The sequence below is a fragment of the Macrobrachium nipponense genome, chromosome 15, assembly GCF_015104395.2.
Source record: "Macrobrachium nipponense isolate FS-2020 chromosome 15, ASM1510439v2, whole genome shotgun sequence".
Taxonomy (NCBI): Eukaryota; Metazoa; Arthropoda; class Malacostraca; order Decapoda; family Palaemonidae; genus Macrobrachium; species Macrobrachium nipponense.
Window position 1 is genome coordinate 23,173,348 of NC_087208.1, and position 20,262 is coordinate 23,193,609.

The following is a 20,262-nucleotide window of genomic DNA, read 5'->3' on the forward strand; positions in this document are numbered from 1 at the left end:
TTTACTCCTAGATAACTTTGTCTAGAATAATGATTTAGTCCAGTAATGGGATGGATGTTTAGTAGAATTGTATCAATTAACATGATATAAGGTACTGCCTGATCCTGGATTGTTTAGATCATGTTTAAGTATACAGGCTATATTAAGGGGAAAATCTGTAGCCGGTTTACCAAATCCTGGGGTCCTTGTGTAAAACTAGGCTGTTCCTAGGACCATAAAAAGGACATTTTAAAATGTTCCTAGCTTAATTTAGGGTACTACCTAATCCAGGGTGATATGTAATCCTAGGTTATAGGCTACAAGCAAAATCTACTATATAGTTTAAATTACTCTCACTTAATCTTTTAGGCTGGAATCTCATGTAGGCTACTGCTTAGGTTATTGTAAACATTGTTATCTGAAAGGATTATGTAAATTAATAATAAATTGTGGAACATTTCCTTTGCTAGAACTTCTAGATAGAATGACACATTCTTCAAATTTTGTGTTTTTCACAAATAGCAAACAAGAGACCATAAGAAAGCACTGACTACATGCTCGTAAAACAAAAGCCGGTTTTCAGCTTTCATACAAAAAATAAATACTTGTTCCACAGTTTAAACTAACAATTTATAACTGGAGCTTAAAAATAAGCATTTAACTTTTAATTTTAGAAGTTTCCATGATCTTGATTGAAAAAATTAGAATTGAAGCGATCTTTAGTGAGGAGCACTAGGTTGCCATGTACACTCTACGTTGACTAGAAGAGGTTCTTCCAGATTTTGATGTGGGACAAACTGGGTTCAGCCTTGCTGAAGATGAGAGAAAATACCCTCTTGTCCTGAGTCCATTATACTCTTATCACATGTCATAGTATTTATCATTCGACACAATACCCGGCTACAAGACCAGGCTAAAAGATATTTCTTTGATTAGTCTAGTCACAATGGAGCACTGGCACATCGTAGAGGGGTAACTCCTTGAGAACGAAACAAGTGAGTACACTATCAAAAAGTAAAGTAGCAGATACATACCAGAGTTTCCATAGTTAGCATGTGCAGTAGGACTTCTGTTTGATAAACAAAGGTTGGTGAACCTGGGAACTGGTGAACTGCTAAGTACACACTATAAGTAAATTGGGTTTGTATGTAAAGCTTCTCGTGATGTAAAAACGGTATTTATTATACTTAAATTCATTACATAATTATCAAAAACATACAAAACTAACTACTATTCATAAAAATCTACTTCTGCACAAAATTCAAGTATTCATAAGGTTCAAAGTACAAGCACCATAAAAAATACAACCTTTTCAAAAAGTTTGGGCGCAAATCTAATGATTCAAAACTGTACCTAGTTTGGGCACAAATCTAATTATTCAAAACTGTGCCTAATTATGGACTGGTACAGTAGGCAGTTTTTAGTACAAATGAAAACCCAAACTGTTCACAGGCACCACAGGCTCACAAAACAAAATTCAGTAAGATGGTTCAATATAATATAACTTAAACTAGATAGCATTAAACACTCACAAAAAAATTCATAGATGCAATCTAGAGTCCAAGCTACACTTATCATAGAGAATTAATTCCTCTAGTTCTGTTCTTTGTACTCAGTTCCTGGAACTTCAGATTCATTAGTACAATTCAAAGTATAGTTACTTCTCATTAGAGGCTGTATAACAACATAAAAGCCAATTTGCAATATTCAGTTAACAGTATAGTAAGAGGAGTGCAAAAAGGTTCTGAAATTAATTTTGACTAAAGTCAGTGAAACAAAAATGCCATAAATCCTAAGTTAAAATTGCAATAGGTTTATATTAATTTTACAAATGACAATTAATATACTACGCACCGAAAAACCATCAGTCAGGCTCAGGACAACCTCCAAATCATCACTTTGGAGCCCACGTATAAGTACCTATCCTCCACTTGTATCGACACAGCTGCTCACAATAGTGTTATTCATTACAATAGGCTAGTTCGTAATTGAAAAACAAAGTAATGAATCTATTCAAGTGCCTCCTAACTAATAACCAATCCATAGTCTTAAACTTAGGTTTGTCATTTGGCCTTAAACCTGATAAAAAACATAAATTCGACTTCCTAGTAACATTTGATGAATACATTGTTGTTAACAATTACAAGAAAGATGAAATATGTTTTGAGGTAATTCTTCTGAACATCCTATCCATGCCTAAAAGATATATGATAGCTATAAACTCACTCCACAAACTAGACGTTATAATCACTAGATCAAATAAAGATGGAAAAATTGTGTTAATGGACAAGAGTTTCTACTAAGAAAAGATAAGTGAACTTTTAAATGATACAACTACCTATGAGAAATTAACAAAAAAACCTGAGCTATGATGTCCCAGTAGATTTCTTCAAAAAAACAGAAACATTGGTAAAAGTAAGAAAAATATAGAAATTTTGGAAGAATTTAAAGCAATCAATCTCAAAATACCTAGTTGACATCCCCTTCCGTCCCATAATCTTGTGTGCTGGAGCTTTTAACTACAGAATTTCAAAATGGTTAGCAGAATTACTATCCCCCTTTTTAGTAACTATTGCCTAGTAATATAAAACATTACAAAGACTTTTGCAACACATTTAGGTCGGCAAATGTCCCCATACATAACGTAAAACTTCTCAGCCTAGACGTAGACTCCCTTTTCACAAAAGTACCCATAAAAAATGTATTAATGTTCCTCAGAAATAAACTTGAACCATTTGCTTACCAGTTCCCCATAGAATAAAATAAAATACATAATACAATATATAGAGCTCTACATCAATAATAACGTCGTTTTCTCTGGTGATAACTTTTACTTTCAAAAATTTGATTGCAGTATGGGGAGTCCGCTTAGTCCTGTTAGCAAACTTATATATGGAGTATTTCAAAACAGTAATTATAAACCCATCAAACCTGCACATATGATTTGGCTTCGCCATGTAGACGACATCTTAACATACTGGAAAAACAAGTAGGGTGATGCTGATGTGTTTCTACAAAATTAAATTCCTTGATCCTGAGCATAAAATTTAAAGTAGAATGGGAAAACAATAACCGTCTTAATCATCAGAACTACTAAGAACTACAAATTCACTCTCTTCAGGAAAGCCACATTCTCACTTTCATACATACATTTTTACAGCTATCATGACATTTCAATTAAATGTAGCATAGCAAGTAACTTATTTCTTAGAGCCCCGAGAATTTGCTCCCCAGATTTTCTTAACAAAGAACCTGAAACAATAAAAAATCAACTTGTTAAAATACCCCAAGCACATATTAGAAAAGCCATACACAAAGCAAAGAGCATTATTTACAAACCCACAGAAAATAAAGAAAAGGAAAAATTCACAAACAAAATCATAATCCCTCATGTGGATAATTTACGAGAGATCAAACAAACCTTTAGCCATCCTAACCCTTTCATCTTCACTTACCCGAATACATTAGGGAAATCTGTAATTAACGTTCAGCAGACACCAGTTTCTAAAGATGTAGGAGTCTATGAAATCCTCTGTAGGGATTGTGATATTCATACTATAGATTCAGATGAAAATCTCTTGGAAAGATTAACTCAACATAAGCGCTCAATTAGATATGGACAACATAGTTCAGCAATTTTCTATCATATAAATAACAGGAGCCATACCATGGATTGGAACTCATCCCGAATTTAATGAAAAAGCAGATGTCGATACAAATATCAGATGGTGGAGTCTTCACTGATAAAACAACACGACAATAGGATAAACTTTCCAGTGGAGCATTGGAATTTGACCATATAGACAATATCTTCCTTAAGGCAACAATGAAGTGGATTAAGACAATTGACAGAACCAATGTTGGCTTAGCGGTGACCCCAGGCATCACCTAAGGGCATATCTCCCACTATATTTTTCACCAATGTCACTTCTTCTGTCGTTCACTTTCACTACTTAATAAGTGTGGGAGTCTGGCCAGCATTGTGTTTTAACAGAATTCATTTGCACACAAATATAGTATATATGTATGTATGTGATATATATATATATATATTATTCATATATATATATATATATATATATATATATATATATATGTATATATATCCATATATATATATTTTTTATTATTTTATATAATATTATTTAATATTATATAATTTTATATATATATGATATATATATAATATATAATATATATATATCTATATATATATATATTATATATTAACTTTGTTCTGATATACCAAATGCTAGTTCAAACTCCTGCTGCAGACATCAGAATTTCATCATTTAGACCTTAGGCTTTGTGGTGACAACCATATACAAAAGGTGTGAAGAGATATGACAAATTTTTAATAAACCTGAGGTTTTAACAATAGGCTAAATCATCTGGTGCCAGCTGGAAACTGGTTAAAAACAATCAAAGATTGTATATGCAAGGAATCTGTGGCATCTGGCATCTAATGTGTAGATGAGGTGGAGAGTAGTCATCGACCATGCATGAGCCTTGTGACACATTTAGTCTTTCTTCCAAACCAGAGGGGCAGCTAGAGGTGGGCAGTCAACATTAAGATAAGACCTCAGGTTTGTTAGCTATGAAAAATACAAATTGATTAAAAATTTGTCATTTGTTCCATTGTAGAACAAACCTTTGGTCTCAACAATAGGATAGACTCATACTTGGAGGGAGGTACAAGAATCCCGAACCAACTAGAAGTTTGCCACACCTGACCACCCTTCCCAGAAATGAGAGTTCTAAAGAAGGGTGTCTAAGCTTGTGATAAATTAGATATATAGGTATCTAAAACTCAGTCCACTGGCAGTCAACACAATGAGACTTGTTCAGATTCATTGCATCCATGGAAGAAAATGAGAACTTCCCTTGTTCAAGCAACAAACTATGCTGGCCACAAGCAAAGGGTTTGTCACCACTCCTCACCTCCCTTGCTGTAGAGAGGAGTATATGCTACTGAGAAGCAGATTTGTATGCTGTATGGACATTATAATAAGTGCTATAACAGTAAGGCTGTAGTACTCACCTGCATCAAGCCATATCCAGCGTATGATGTGTCTAATCTTCAACTCACCCGAAGGAATGAATGGGAAAAAAGGGAAAGAAGGAGACCAGTCATCTCACTCATTCTCTCATTCACACAATCATTTTAAGCAAGATACTGTCTCGCCAGGCGCACTGGATGACCTACACAACTTGTTGGGCAGCCAACACCAGACCCAAAGAAAAAGTGTCCAAGGACCTGTGGGCAATATCCTTGAAGTAAAAGGAAGTGAAAGTGGTCTGCTGAAGCCATTAACCAGCATCAAAATCCTATGAACAGACAAGTTCTTCTTAAATGCCAGAGAGGAACTTGTTCCTCAGATGTCGTGTGCTCTTGCATGCACAGTATTTGTGACAGAATTGAAGGTGAGGAGTAGGCTTGTCTTAATCACCTCTTGAAGCCAAAAAGTAAAGGTATCCTTGGACACTTCCTTGTTAGCTCGGCATGTGTTAGCAAAAAGTCTACGACACCTAGGCCTTAGTGTGACAAGGCCTTTTTTAGATAGCAATGCAGTGCTCTAATGGGACAAAGCAACAATCTTTAGGATTGTTGTTAACAAACTCCTTCAGGAAAGGAATGAAAAACATGGCAAATCAGTCATCATGAACCAAGGGATTTTGAGATGTAGCCATGAACCAGTTTCTCCCTGGAACTTGCTAAGACCAGTCAGTCGTCAAGATATCTCAACAGGTGAATTCCTGAGCATGAGCCCATGTTGACACCAGGGTAAAGACCCTTGTGAATGGCTGGGGTGCTGTAGTCAAACAGAAGCAAAGGACCTTGAACTGGAAAACCTGCTCCGTGAGGCTGAAGTGGAGGCACTTCCTGGACGAAGGGTGAATTCAAATCTGAAAGTAATCATCCTTCATGACAGCATGAAGTCATTCTCCCTTATGGCTGCCAAGACTGTCCGGGGTGTCTCTTATCCTGAACCTTGTCTTCTTGATAAAGAGATTCAGTGTGGAAAGTCTCTCACTGGCCTCCAATTGCCCATGGCCTTTGGAGCCAGGAAGGCTCAACTGTAGAACCCTGTCCATCATTTTCAACACTTCCTCCTGGAAAGCCAGGTGTTTCTTAGAGCCTTGAGCATATGTCAAGTGTAGGAGAGGATCATTGGAGAGAGGAGGAAAGTTAATGGAAATAGACAACTACTACCAACTTTTCTCCTTTGTGCATTTGCCATTTGTCCCAGTAGCCTGCCAGACATCCCCCACCTATGGCAACAGGAGGGGAGTGGTGCCCTTTCTATCGATGACCTAACCTGCCCCTTCCCTTAGCCCCCCTCCCCGGTTTGGAAAACCGAAGCTGAAAGGGACGCTGCTGAGGCTGCTTCTTCGTAGTAGGTGCTGGCTGAGAGGCTCTAGTGGAATTCAGTGGCTTAGAAAACTTCCTTGAAGGTGACTGCTTATTCTGCCTTGGAGGTGGAGGATGAGAATGAGCCTTCGATTCAGTGAATGCATGCTGGACAATTCGATCGTTGGTGTAAGCCCGCCATCTGTCTATCCCATTCTTCAAACTTCTAGGAAAGAGGAGCTAGAACTCTAGGAGGTTTCCATTCCGGAGAGACAACAAGGACTCAGAGTCCACAGAACAAGCCACTTTAGAAAGGGCTGCATCCCTTCTAATAAGGATCAAGTTAGGCCACAAATTAGCACTCAGGTACGAGATGGCCTTCACATCAGACTGAAGAAATCTGATGAAAGGAGGAGGGCTGACAGAACCTCTTGCAGAATAGGGCGATGTTATCCTAGCTACTGCCAACAACCACAAGTCCAGCCACGAGACAGTCTGAAAGGCAGAAGAAGCAGTAGACTCCAAGTTAGAAGCCTTTGAAAAGATAAGGAAGGACCCTCAGCCCTAACCTGATCCAGGGTTAAGCCAGGCTTCAGACAAATTGCATATAATATATGAATGAGACCAAAGAATTAACATGCTGCAGAATCAATTGACCATGCCCAGAACAGGGTAGCTCAAACGAAGTCCTCACATCCTTCTTGGGGCCAAGCAAGGCCTCTGTACCTGTAGGGGTCATAGAAGACAGAGTCTGAGTCCTCTTAGAAAGATTCTTAACTCACGAATGAGATCAACAACCTCCATGTAAGAAGAAAAAACTCCTGACTCTCCCCCTCCTTTGGATCCTGCAATGAAGCTTACTCCTGAAGTATACTGCTGAGAAAGATCCCTGTCACTTCCTTTGGCCACTGGAGAGCTCCTCTTTGAAAGAGAAACGACCTCTTCTCCTTGAAGGACTACATCTGTGAACGAAGGAATGGGAGTGTACATATGCCAGCAACAAAGCAGAATCACATCATGACTGTGCGATGAAATACACAGCCGTGTGATGAATCATGTACAAGGCCATGCGACAAACATGCATGACCGTGCGACGATGAACTACATATATAACACCATCTGGGAGAAGGAGAAGCATGAATTCTCTGCCTAGATGAGTCATGACCCCTGACTCTAGAAGTCAAACGATGAACGTAGGACCTCCTAGGAGAATGAGAAGAGGAATGCCTAGACTTCTTGGTAATGGGTGAAACGATCACCTACACCATCATGAAGTGAAGAAGAAGCACGTCTGTAGACTGCCTTACAGCTGCGACCTTCTACGACCTCACGGCCGTCACTTGAAACACATCTGTTTGAGGGATCAACAGGCGAGGGAGCTCTAGACTTAGCTTTCAAATGGGACTTACGAAGAGGAGAAAGTTTCTTAAGGTCTTGAAGTAGCTGGATCACTGACCTGAGGGACTAGACCTTTGACTTCTTAATTGGAGCTTTGTCATCCTTACGACAACTTGAACAGCTTTGAGGAGAAGTAGAGCCAGAGAGAGAGGCCTCTGAGGAAAAGAAGGGGGAAGATCATCGTTCACTTCCTTTGGCCACTGGAGAGCTCCTCTTTGAAAGAGAAACGACCTCTTCTCCTTGAAGGACTACATCTGTGAACGAAGGAATGGGTGGGAGTGTACTATGCCAGCAACAAGCAGAATCACATCATGACTGTGCGATGAAATACACAGCCGTGTGATGAATCATGTACAAGGCCATGCGACAAACATGCATGACCGTGCGACGATGAACTACATATATAACACCATCTGGGAGAAGGAGAAGCATGAATTCTCTGCCTAGATGAGTCATGACCCCTGACTCTAGAAGTCAAACGATGAACGTAGGACCTCCTAGGAGAATGAGAAAGGAATGCCTAGACTTCTTGGTAATGGGTGAAACGATCACCTACACCATCATGAAGTGAAGAAGAAGCACGTCTGTAGACTGCCTTACAGCTGCGACCTTCTACGACCTCACGGCCGTCACTTGAAACACATCTGTTTGAGGGATCAACAGGCGAGGAAGCTCTAGACTTAGCTTTCAAATGGGACTTACGAAGAGGAGAAAAGTCTTAAGGGTCTTGAAGTAGCTGGATCACTGACCTGAGGGACTACCACCTTTGACTTCTTAATTGGAGCTTTGTCATCCTTACGACAAACTTGAACAGCTTGAGGAGAAGTAGAGCCAGAGAGAGAGGCCTCTGAGGAAAAGAAGGGGGAAGATCATCGTTCACAGGCACAGGAACATGAGAGAGAGAATCGCATCCACGCACATGAAGAGGAGACACATCCATGTGGGGAAGGAGACGATACATCTCTCCCACTCCCAGAAGGTGAAGCAACGAAGTCCTCAATCCTTCGTCTAATGCAAGAGTGAGGAGGAGGAATGAAGGTGAAGGAAACAATGAAGAAGAAGATGGTGATCTAAGATGTTTCCTCTTAGAGATACAACGATATCTCTTTAAAAAAGCAGAGTCCATTTTGTCTACCGCAGCCTGCAAGAACACCTCCGATGTATCGGCAAATGTCTGGGATGATGTCATGGAGGAAGCTGGATGTGATATCACAGCAACAGGCAGAGATGATGCTGGGAGTGACATCATGGTCTCACTGATAGCGAGATAAAGGGTGATCCAGGATGAGGCATAGTTACTGATGGCGTCCTGCTAGATGGCTGCACACTCGACCCAAAATTAATGGAGGCTGGGAGGAGTGGGAACTGCAGGGGGAGCCAAGGCTGAAATGGGACAACAGGTCCTCCAAGAATGGGACCCCTCGTAGGCTTAAGGCGGCCCACACAGACACCATCTTGTGCAATTGCTTTCTGAAACAAAGGAACAAGATGGTGCTGTCTCCTCCCTCCTCGAAGGGACTTCTCTCTCTCGAAGATAGGGGTCACATTAAACAAGATATCACCCTGAGCAACTCCAGATACTTCAATGGATGAAGATGAAAAAAGGAAAAAGTCTGGAAGAAGGGGAAGCAAAAGCTTCCACTCTAGGAGGGGTGAATTTTTCCCAAGAAGGGCGCTTAGAAATCCTACAATACTCCCTCTTCCTGTAGAAGTTCTTCCATTGCATAAAAGGCCAGGAGCAACACTCCAGGCATGGAATGGTAACTTCACAAAAATTAAAATGACACCTACTGCAAAATGTATGGGGGTCAGTCAAGTAGGAAGCTAGGAATCATGAACATGGGAATTCTTAAGGACCTAGACACATGCACTGTTGAGTTTGGGACTTCTTGGAGGGATCCATAGCAACACACAAAGCACACACAGAAACCCCAAAACACCAAAAGGTACAAAGGAATCACGCGTTATCCAAAAAACTAGCTTAGGAAGGAGGAGAACAGAGCAAACATCCGCTTTCCAGAGCGATTGAAGAAAGACCAAATGCGTCACGAGGTTCATGTGTGGTTCATGACCACTCTCCACCTCTTCTATGCATTAGATGCCAGATGCCACAGATTCCTTGCATACACAGACTTTGATTGTTTTTTAACTGGTTTCCAGCCGGCACCAGAAGATTTATCATATTGTTAATACTGAAGGTTTGTTCCGCATATCAACAATGGGAAGTTGAGAGGACATTCTGGTTATTACAATTACATATACATGTGTGTATAGAAGGAACAATTCTTTGCAAAATGTAAGAGGTAAAGTAACTAATTTTAATGAAGAGAACACAGCACAAGTAACAAAAACATCCAAGCTATTAATTATGTATGTAAACGTGGACTTCAGACAAAATAGTAGTTTAAAATAGTTTAATGGGCACAACTGTCATTACTACATGCATCATCTTCAACTTGAACATTTTTACAAGAAGAATAAAAAAAAGTCAGTGATGGTTACCATTTAAAAACTTCTTGTACCTTCCATCATTGTTTTTACTTATAAGACCCACAAGGTACATTAGCAAGTGGCTTACAGTACCTATAAACTAAACCTGTTACCTACATAAACCATATATGATGTGAAATATATAAACAGTGTTAATATACTTAATTAACTACCACTATCATATCCAATACTATTATACTGTCTTTTCAAGGTATATAATGTACTTTCATGATAGTATATATATATATATATATATATATATTATATATATATATATATATATATATATATACATATACATATATATATATATATATATATATATATATATATATATATATATATATATATAGTATATATAATGTAAAATTATATACATTTAGATATTTAGTTAATAAACAAATAGCTGGTTTAGTATATGGGTATATATTTTATATTGTGTATATTTGAGATGTTATGCAACTGTTACAACCAAACTACAATACCTATTTTTATGGAAGTATTTTAAGATTTAGACCTCTGTGCCAATAGTATATAAATTCTATCTTCATGGAAATCTATCTAAGATGAAAAGCTTTAGAAACTTTTTTGTTTGTTGTTGATTGCTGTTTCCTAGTGAAATTCACATTTATTCTGTAGAAGTGATATCATGTGCTGTTGGTTTGGTGATACTCTAATGCACATATTGTATTAGTATTAATCCTTAAAATATTAAAGTATATTTTAAAAATTATACTTGGATGACTAGTTTCAGTGAAAATTAAGCAAAAATTGTTTTGCAAGCTTGTGGGAAAGAAATCACTTAGCTAGTTATTTACTGTTACACACCTAGTTCATGAGTCTTCTAAAGCTTCAAGGATGACTGTTACTCAAATTAATCACATTGAGATGACATTTACACATTGGGGAATGAAAGTGAGATTTGCCTATGACATTGTAAGGTGTATGTGCCTTTCAACTATGAAGCTGAGTTTTGCATGATTATGACACAGGTAGTATCACAGGAACAAGGCTAAATTTTGGTGATAGTTAGCACAGCAAGAGGTAAGCTATGTCTTTAGCTCCAGAATAAATGGTAGTGATTTTGAAAGGAAATTGGTAATTTATATGTATTTTTGTAATCCTTAGATAAGTTGAAGGAGGAAGGGTACAGTAATCATATACAGTACCTTCAGCTCCAGCTTCTGGAGGCATGCTATTCTAAACTGAAGATCGTCGGACCAGACATCCCAAAACCTGAGCCTGTGGCTTTCCACTTTTCTTGTGAGTACTTGAATTATTCCTTTTCAGATATGAGTATATAGATTATCAGCCAAGCATGCCCGGACATAAAGAGAACAACAGAGGATATTGCGATGGGAAAAATCCTGTGTATGCACATCGATTCCCTACTCATATCTGATGTGGAATCAACATCATCAGTGGAAGAAAATTTGTTGTATTATTTATGTTGATGTACTATAAGCTTATACTGTTAGGCAGCTTAAACAGATGGTTGCAAGTAAATATAATTTGAGTGGACAGAATAAGATAACCATATATTTTAAATGCTGTAGGGGACCCCAGAAATAATTATTTTAAGTGGTAGACACTCTATTAGCGTTGAAACTTGAAAACTAAACACAAAGTATCCATTTCTTGGAGTTTTTTAAATGTCATTCTGCTGTCATTCTCTTAAGGTAAGTTATTCACATTGCTGGAAAAAGGCCATGTGCATTTGTAGTATTTGGACAGTCAATGTCCACATAAAGGTAAATATAAGTTCAAAAAAGTTTTATCATTAGAACTAAAAGTTTTTAATAATGTTGCCCACATTGCAAAATAACTGTTGAAAATAAGCTATAATGTCCATTCTATGTTAACAATTGTGCATCTTAGCTTACTTTAATAATGCAATTTGGACATGGTAGTATTTAAGTAATGTGGCAGTTAGGATGAGTAGGTATAATGGGTGTACCGTACATTTAGTGATAATTCACAAGTTCACATTCTCTTTACTATAGTTGTGGGATCTATAATCAACATCATCATTAACACGTTTGCATTTGGCTTCCCCTTTGTAAGTCTCAAGTTCCTACTGCCTAGAGAAGTATAGGACTCATACATGTATCATAGGTTTTTTTTCTGTGTTTGCCTATGGTTTGTTCTTATGGCAACATGTCCCAAGGTAAAAGGCTTGTGTTTTCCATTACAGCTCATTCTTTATCTTTCTTCTCTTCACCAGTATCTCATGTATTTTGAGAAAAAAATCTCCAATGCCATATACATTTCAGTTTTGGGTATTTCCTGTTAGCATTCAAAACAAGCTACATATTACATTCACCCCTGAAACATTCCCACTACATCTTCCTGACCACTTTTCACATTGGGCTGTTTTTGTTGCTTTCTTTTTGGTTAACATAAGTAAAGCTTTGCTTTATTTGATCTTTAATCATCTCTTTGATTTTACACTGTTACATGTTACTTATCAAATTACAATCACTGTTATTACTTACCAGATTACAATTCCTAAGATTTTTCATCTGATTTTGCTGTTAACACTAGCATCTGTAACGGTTCCCAGTGGCCTTTCTTTCTTTATTGCTTTTCAGCTTCTTCATTAATAGAGAACTCTTTGCTGGTATTTGATGGACACCAACATTATTATATAATAAATGTTTTCCAGATATACCCCACAGTCTTCAATCTAGGTGTTCCACTTCTGTAATGACCATCCAATTACTTTAAAAAGGGTAGCTTTTATTTATAAAAGTTAGAAAATAAAAGGGGTGGTAAAGTTTCAATAATTGTACCCCTCCTATGATATGCAATATTTACCTCCAGTCTCGTTAAGTGGGACTTGCATTTGCCAGTTAAGAACGAATTATTTTGCTCTTTTATATAAGATTTTTCTGCCAGACCATCTTCCTCTTTGCTATTTTTTAACCAAATCATAGGACCCTTTTAACAATTATATAATTTTTCATTGTCTATTTTTAAATGTACCCTTAGTTTTATTTAGTAGAAGGTCCATATGTCTGGGATTATGAGTCATTTAAAATACTGAATCCTGTATTGGAATTGCTTTTTTAGTGAAGGTTTACCATCTCTTACCTATAAATCTAAAAACAGACATTTTTGTGGAGGGGTATATATGAGGAAAAAGTCAAACCATATACGTAGTATATATTTCTAATAATGATTTTAATGAAACATGTTTTGCATACTATAACTAATTATAGTATACTGCATGTGTTATTGTTTTATTACAGGATATCAATATTGCAATCATTGGCCACTTGGATTCTGACAATTGTTTAATTATCAAAATCTCAGCTGATTGAGTACTATTGACACCCTCATTGCCATTAGTTGCTAGAAGAAACATAATTCAGATACTTTATTCTTGTAAATTACCAAAGTTGGGTTTTAGAAATGCAGATTTACTTCATTTATAAAAGCAATACATTTCAAAAGTAAAGGCGTGTGATTTTGCCAGTTTCTGATATAACTTCTGCGTATTGCATAATGTTTTGCAGAATCCACATTACATATTTGTTTTATTCAGCTGCAGCTATAATCTGCGGCTCAAATGTAGAGGTATTCTTTCTTGAAACATTTTCTACTGCATGAAGGATAAATGAAAATATATTTCATTCTTACGTATGGAAGTCACCATTGCAACAGTTATAGTAAATAACATTGGTAAAGAGCCGTTTCTCAACTTGGTTATTTATTTAGACATGTCTTTTTTGTGAATACTTAATTGTTGTCAGTTATAAGAAATATTGATTACAGGGTAATTATTAAAGCCACAAGCTTGGTAAGCCTGGTTGAATGCATGACAATTTGCATTCAGCGTACTGAACTTCAGCGACTGGAATAGGAAGCCTAGCTTAGTATAATCTATTGAAACTAAATTCGTACATTAAGCATAGCCTGTTGCAATCTGCCAAAAATGCAACTTGCATGATACATGATATTTGTGATGAAAATCATGTTTTGATGACAAAATTTCAAGGATTACATACATGAGATCAGATGATACACTTGTGTGTAGGTTAATTATAGTTCTTTTGATGCTGTGTTTTTAGTTTTACAAAATGCTTTTGTTGGAAATAAATTGTGTGAGCTTTTTTGGGGCAAGATTCAATTCTGAAGTTGCAAAAAAAAAATAAAAAAAAAGTTGGCCCCCATGGTTTTGGATAAGGGATTATGAACCAGTAGTAGTTACCAATATTGTAGAGTATTGTTTAAACTATGATGAAACAAGTCATAAATAAATAAATATCCTTGTAAGGTATGGAAGCTTTTCTTTATGAGAAGCAGTTATATGTTGGAAGATTATGAAGAAGATGAGAAGTCAGATTCAGAGTTTAAAGACCCACTGATCATGCACGGTGACTCCTTTAATATCACACAAGTAATATTTTCAGGCACTGGATGCTGAGTAAGGTATTGTGCTTTTGTTGTATTCAACAGTTCACCTACATATGCATTTCATGAATTTAGTTATGAAATGCAGGGATAGCACCTATGTTTTTAGTTCCATTATGTTTTTTAATCAACAAAATAATCTTTCACTTTATATTCCTTCTCATTTTGTTTGCTATAAATTCAGTAAGATGCTGACTTTATAACTTTTATTGTATCATATTCTTTCAGAATTATATGTTTAAGCGTAAGTAGTTTCTTCTGTTAAGTACCATATTTCTTATCGTTTTCATCGTCATAATCATCATTTTTTTAAGTACAATTCTCAGGCATTATACCAGAGGCTTACCTTATACTAAATTGAAAGTACAGTCCCAGGGAATAGAATTTATGGCATGAAGGATCAGTTAACTTCCTGGTGAAAACTTGGAATGAGATGGTGGATAATAAATAAGTACTATCTGGAACTTATCACTAGACTTACCATAATGTAGAAATAAAAGCAATAGCCGGAGGCTGTTTACTTTGGTTTAGATTGCGTTAGGCACTCACAACATTCCTTAACAGTGGATGGTTTATACTTAATATTGTCTTAATTTGGACCTAAGGGACTTCCAGTGTCCTTCATTCTTCAACTGAACAAATTGGCATAAGATAGGGTGGACGGGACCCTGTGCCTAAAAGCTTTCAATCATGGGATAAAGACTGATTAAATAAAAATGAAGATAATGCACCATAAATACACATATACAAATTTTCACAATATAAGAGGGACAGGATTCTCTGATTAAAAACTGTCTATGAAAGGACTGGCTAAATAAAATAATAAAATGAAGATAATGCACCATAGATACAAGTCTCCAAATACATATAGTACATAAGATAAGATGGATGGGATGCTGTCAGTCATGGAATGAAGACTGATTAAATAAAATATAGATATGGAACAGATATAACATGAACATTTTGGTCACCTTATAAGCTAATAGATATATTTTTTCAAACACCCACTACTTTTCAGGACTAAGGGTGTAATTTGTGGCACTCAGTCAAATAGCTTCAGGAAAAAAGCAGTAGTAATGTAAGAGACAAAATTGGAGGTCAAGGAAATAGTGAACTACTCTACTATTGTGGGCCTAGTTTAAGGTAAAACAAGCATTTTGCTCAGGAGAGAAGTTTAGATAAAGGCTTCGTGAAGTCAAGATTCAGACTAAAAGGAAGGAAGTGAGATGCTCAAATCCGAAGCATCTGAGTAAAAGTACAAGTTTGTGTTGGAGGAAGAAGGGATCTCCCCTGTGAGTATCTTCTTTCTGGTAGCCATCATTTGAGATCGGATTTTATCTCCTGCGTGATAGGAAAAATCGTTGAGTCTGGTTGAGTCTTCCTGTCCCAGTTGGCTTTGAGGAAGAATTGAAGATCCCTTGTGTGTAACCTGCCCAATGGAACTAAGGTCCCGGTCGAAGAAAGTGTTCCTAACAGATTTATCCACTGTAGAGCTTAGCACGCTGGGAGAGAGAGGAACTTGGAAATTGACTGAATGCAGCTTGTGGTTCTCTTTGGGGAACGAAAAGCCTGAGAAGTCTGAGAGTTGAGATTCATTCCCTAATAAAAAATCTCTTGAGACGGTACTAATTGGGACTTCTGGAGATTTAGAAGGATTCCCAATTCTTTATCAAGAAGAAGTGTTGTCTGAATGTCCTTCGTGCACTGTTCCTCAAATAAAGGCAGATGCTGATGCCCAATAGGTGAACCCATTTGGCAAGAGGAGAGAGAACTCAAGAGAATACTTGAGGGGCCATGGAAAGACTGAAGCAGAGGAACAGAACTGGAAGACCTTCCTTTAGAAGACGAACCTTAGGTACTTCCTGGATGTTTGGATGAACTGGGATGTGCAGATAATCATCCAATTGCCTGGATGAATAGATGACATGACTAACTGGATCATTTCCATCTTGAACTTGGTCTTTTCTATGAAGCGATTCAGAGCGCTTACACCCAGTACCAGCCTCCAGCCCCCTGATGTTTTGGGAACTACGAACACTGATTGTAAATCCCTTGGAATGGGCCTATACTACTTCTTCTGTTAAGACTGAGTAAGACGAGGAGAGTGAGTGAACTAACTTTATTTGGCAAATGGGGCTGTACATAGGCAGCGTGCGGACGAAAGTGTAGTGTACATTATGCACGCATGAGCAAACATAGTAAAAAAAGAGGCAGAGCCCCCACTGTGAATGTGTTTATTCACAGACAAAAATACATGAATATTACATGGAGAGGACGGATTCCTGACATATATACATCAAAAGATAGGGCGTAAAATACTCAACATTTTAGTTCCTGGAAGAAAAGAGAGGACATATGGATATACAGATTTTTACAATGGAAGGGCAAACATTCGCCCGAATGAAGTCCTTATAAATACTTCCCCCCCCCAAAGACAATGATTATGTAGAATCGTAGGATGACTAACGGAATCTTGCAGGGAGCTGAAGGAGTCCTCGGGTTCGTGATTCCCTCGGTTGAGGGGTGTCTTGCATGTCCTCATCGTCTTGAGGGTTGGAAAGCAAAATGCTGCCCCTGGTAGTGGGCCTGGGGAGTTCAACTGCTTTCCTTGGACAGCCTCGACAACGTTTATGGGCACTGTCTCTGAGAAAGGGATACAGTAGCCCTCCTTTAATACCCTGATGATCCATGGCTTTGCTCCCCTGTGAGCCCACTTTTCCCAGAACTCTAGGAGCCTGGCTCTCACTGGGGAACAGGATTTCTTGTTCACTTCTTCGGTTGAGACTTGGCGGTGGAGTGGTTCTTGATGGACTTAAAATGGAAGCACAAGTTGGGGTGGGGTCTAGAATGAGACTGGGGTCTCTTTGCACTAAAGGGGTGCTGTTGGAGCAAAGAGATGAACTTCGGATGAAAGGGCGCCAACGAAGAAGGCTTGAAACGTGACGATTGAGTCAGGAGGTCCTGAGTCAACTTCTTCAGCAGGTTTGTAGCTATCTGCTCTACCATGGCCTGTGGGAAGAGATGGGAGGGGTCCAGAGGCGCGAAAAGCAAAGCCGCCTTCTGCGAGGCCTTAACTCCTTAGAAGCAAAAGAATACCAAAGGTCCCTCTTCTTCAAAAGCCGAAAGGTGGAGAGAGATGCAAGCTGTGCTGTGCCATCTTGGACTGCCTTATCTGTGCACAAAAGCATGCTCAGAACGTCTGCTGAGAGTCAACCATCACTGAGGCGTTCTCAATCTTCTTGGCGAGAGCGCCCACCGTCCAGCTGAGGAAACTGAATACCTCGAACACCTTAAACAAGCTTTTGACGAGGTGGTCCCAATTCTGCCGAGGCGAAGGCTGCATGGCACGACGAGTCGATGAGACTAGAGAAGTCCCCTGGGAGGAGGCAACAACTCCAAGGGAGGGGCTTTCTCCAGTGTCGTAAGGCCTATGGTACTTCTTGATAAGATGTGAGGGAGGATGAGTGAACTTCACCTTCCCTTGTTCCCTCATCATTGAGAGCCACTCTGACCACCTTCAAAGCTTTCCTGGAGGTGGTGGAAAGGACCATCTTGGGAAGGAGATTGAGTTCCAGCTGATTCTTCAACATCAGGAATGGGGGGGCAGGAGATGCAGGAATAGGAGTGAAGAACTGTGGATAGCTCTCCAGGAGGAAACAGAGTAAAGCCTTGTATGCCGTCAACTGAGCCGAATCTTGACCTTCATCTTCCTCGTCCTCTGAAGAAACCAGTGAAAGTCATCAGCCATCTTAGAGGATACTCCCACCGGAGGAGCTTTCTTGACGTAACTCAGAATCTCTGCTAGCTGGCTCTTCTGCAGTGCAAGAGAGGGGTCATCTGATTCTACAAATAAGGTTTGCTGTTGCCGATGTGCTACATGTCCTGATGCAGAAGGGGCTGTGAGTTGCAAATCCAAAGCAGGTACAGGTGGGGAAGCAGACATCACGGGAGCGGGAGCAGTCATCCTTGGAGCGGGAGGGAGAGCAGTCAAAGCGGGAGTGAGAACTGGTGGTGCAGGAGCTAGTGGTGAGCACGCAGTCGCTAGAGATGGGAGCACGGCCGGGACTTGGTTCTCAGGAGTGGGCGCTTCGCACCTAGCCAGATGCTCAGGTGATAGGTGCCTAGCACGGAGCTTCTGATGTTTGGGGTCCTTGGGAGACGGCAGTACACGAGAATCCCATGGATGAATGGATGAGACGGCACTGTACGGAACCAAACACTGAAGAGTCAATCCCGTAGCTACAAAAAGGAAGGGTGAGTTCATGGGAGTCCTGTGCCTCATGATTGGCACTGGGAATCATGAGCCGGATCATACATGTGCCTTTCAATGGCTTAGAAGCATTCCCATAGAGTCTATGTCGCCCATGATCAAACTCCCAGTCAGAACTGTATGATAAATGGCACACATCCACAAACATGCCTTATGGCAGTCAGTTGTATCCTGGGACTTTACAACAGAACCGACAGAGGGGGCAGTAGCCTGTGGGCAAATCCCATCGGCCTCCCTTGGACTTCCGGTATGTCTTCCCCCTGGTGCAGGGGAGTGGGACAGTGACGTTCGTCTAGGGAGCCAATGGGACAGGCAACCACCTCCTCCACAGACACTTCACTTTGCACTTTATCACTGCTCACTTTCTCCATAAGGACTCTTAAGAGACACCCCAACTCTGAAACAGAACTTAACACTGGATTAAACTTCTTATCAAACTTCGAGTTAGTCCTAGACTCTAGACTGGCAATGGCATCGGGTTCAGAAGCATGGGAGCTGAGCACTGTAGTGGGAGGATAGGCTAAAGATTATTACTAGAAGTAGAAGGAAGAGGCAGACTGGAGTCTGTCTTAGGCTTAGGGGAAGAGTCCCTACTAACAGAAGCCATACTTTCGGCCCAACCAGCCGCCTTCCTGATCCTGTTTTTCGCTAACCGGTGATATTCTAAAAACTTCCATCTACTATCATCTCACTAATGGAGTAAAATCAACCAGGTTGAATGCAAGCAATAGAATAAAGCGGTGAACATGAACTCAGGAGCAAATTTTTTAATTTAAGGTGCCGTGCAAGGCTAATCATTAGTTAAGTACGTAATTACTTGGTAAGCTACTTTTATAAAACATTGTTTTAGGAAAGGAATGATGCACTTGTAGACTTTGAATTGCTACATTTACCCAATACAGCGGAAGGCATTGGAAAAAATTTCATTAAAGGAAGCCCTTAGAAGGGTATTTGATCCTTGCCTTGGTTATTGCCTTCCTTTTTGGTAAGAATTATGAGAGGTACTACTATATTATTCATGGATATTATTTTTTTTCTGACAACTGTGTGTACATTTCAGCTACACCTCTTGGGGAGAAAAGTTAAACTTTTTTTAAATTTAAGCAATAACATCCTAGCAGAGTAAACTCTATGGTATTTCTTCGTTTATGCCTTGTGTATGATGCTTCAAGGAATACCTGTAACATTCTTTATTTCCTTTTTCTATGAGATTTATTTGTAACATTTAAATCTCATTCTTCAGTGAAGCTCAGTGGTCAAAATCCTCTTAAAGGAAAGTTCGAGATGATGTATTTGGTATAAGAATCTTCTAGTTCTTAAGGGGAACACACCCTGTCCCATGTCGTCAAAGTTTAGG

The 20,262-nt window shown here is 38.9% G+C and overlaps 1 protein-coding gene across 1 annotated transcript in view; it reads left to right on the plus strand.

Annotated features, from left to right (window-relative positions):
• Positions 1-20,262, plus strand: part of LOC135227030 (protein timeless-like) — a 269,166-nt gene that overhangs the window by 213,844 nt on the left and 35,060 nt on the right. The window contains 1 exon segment of the mRNA XM_064266817.1: positions 11,348-11,482. Within this exon segment, the coding sequence (XP_064122887.1) occupies positions 11,348-11,482 (135 nt within the window).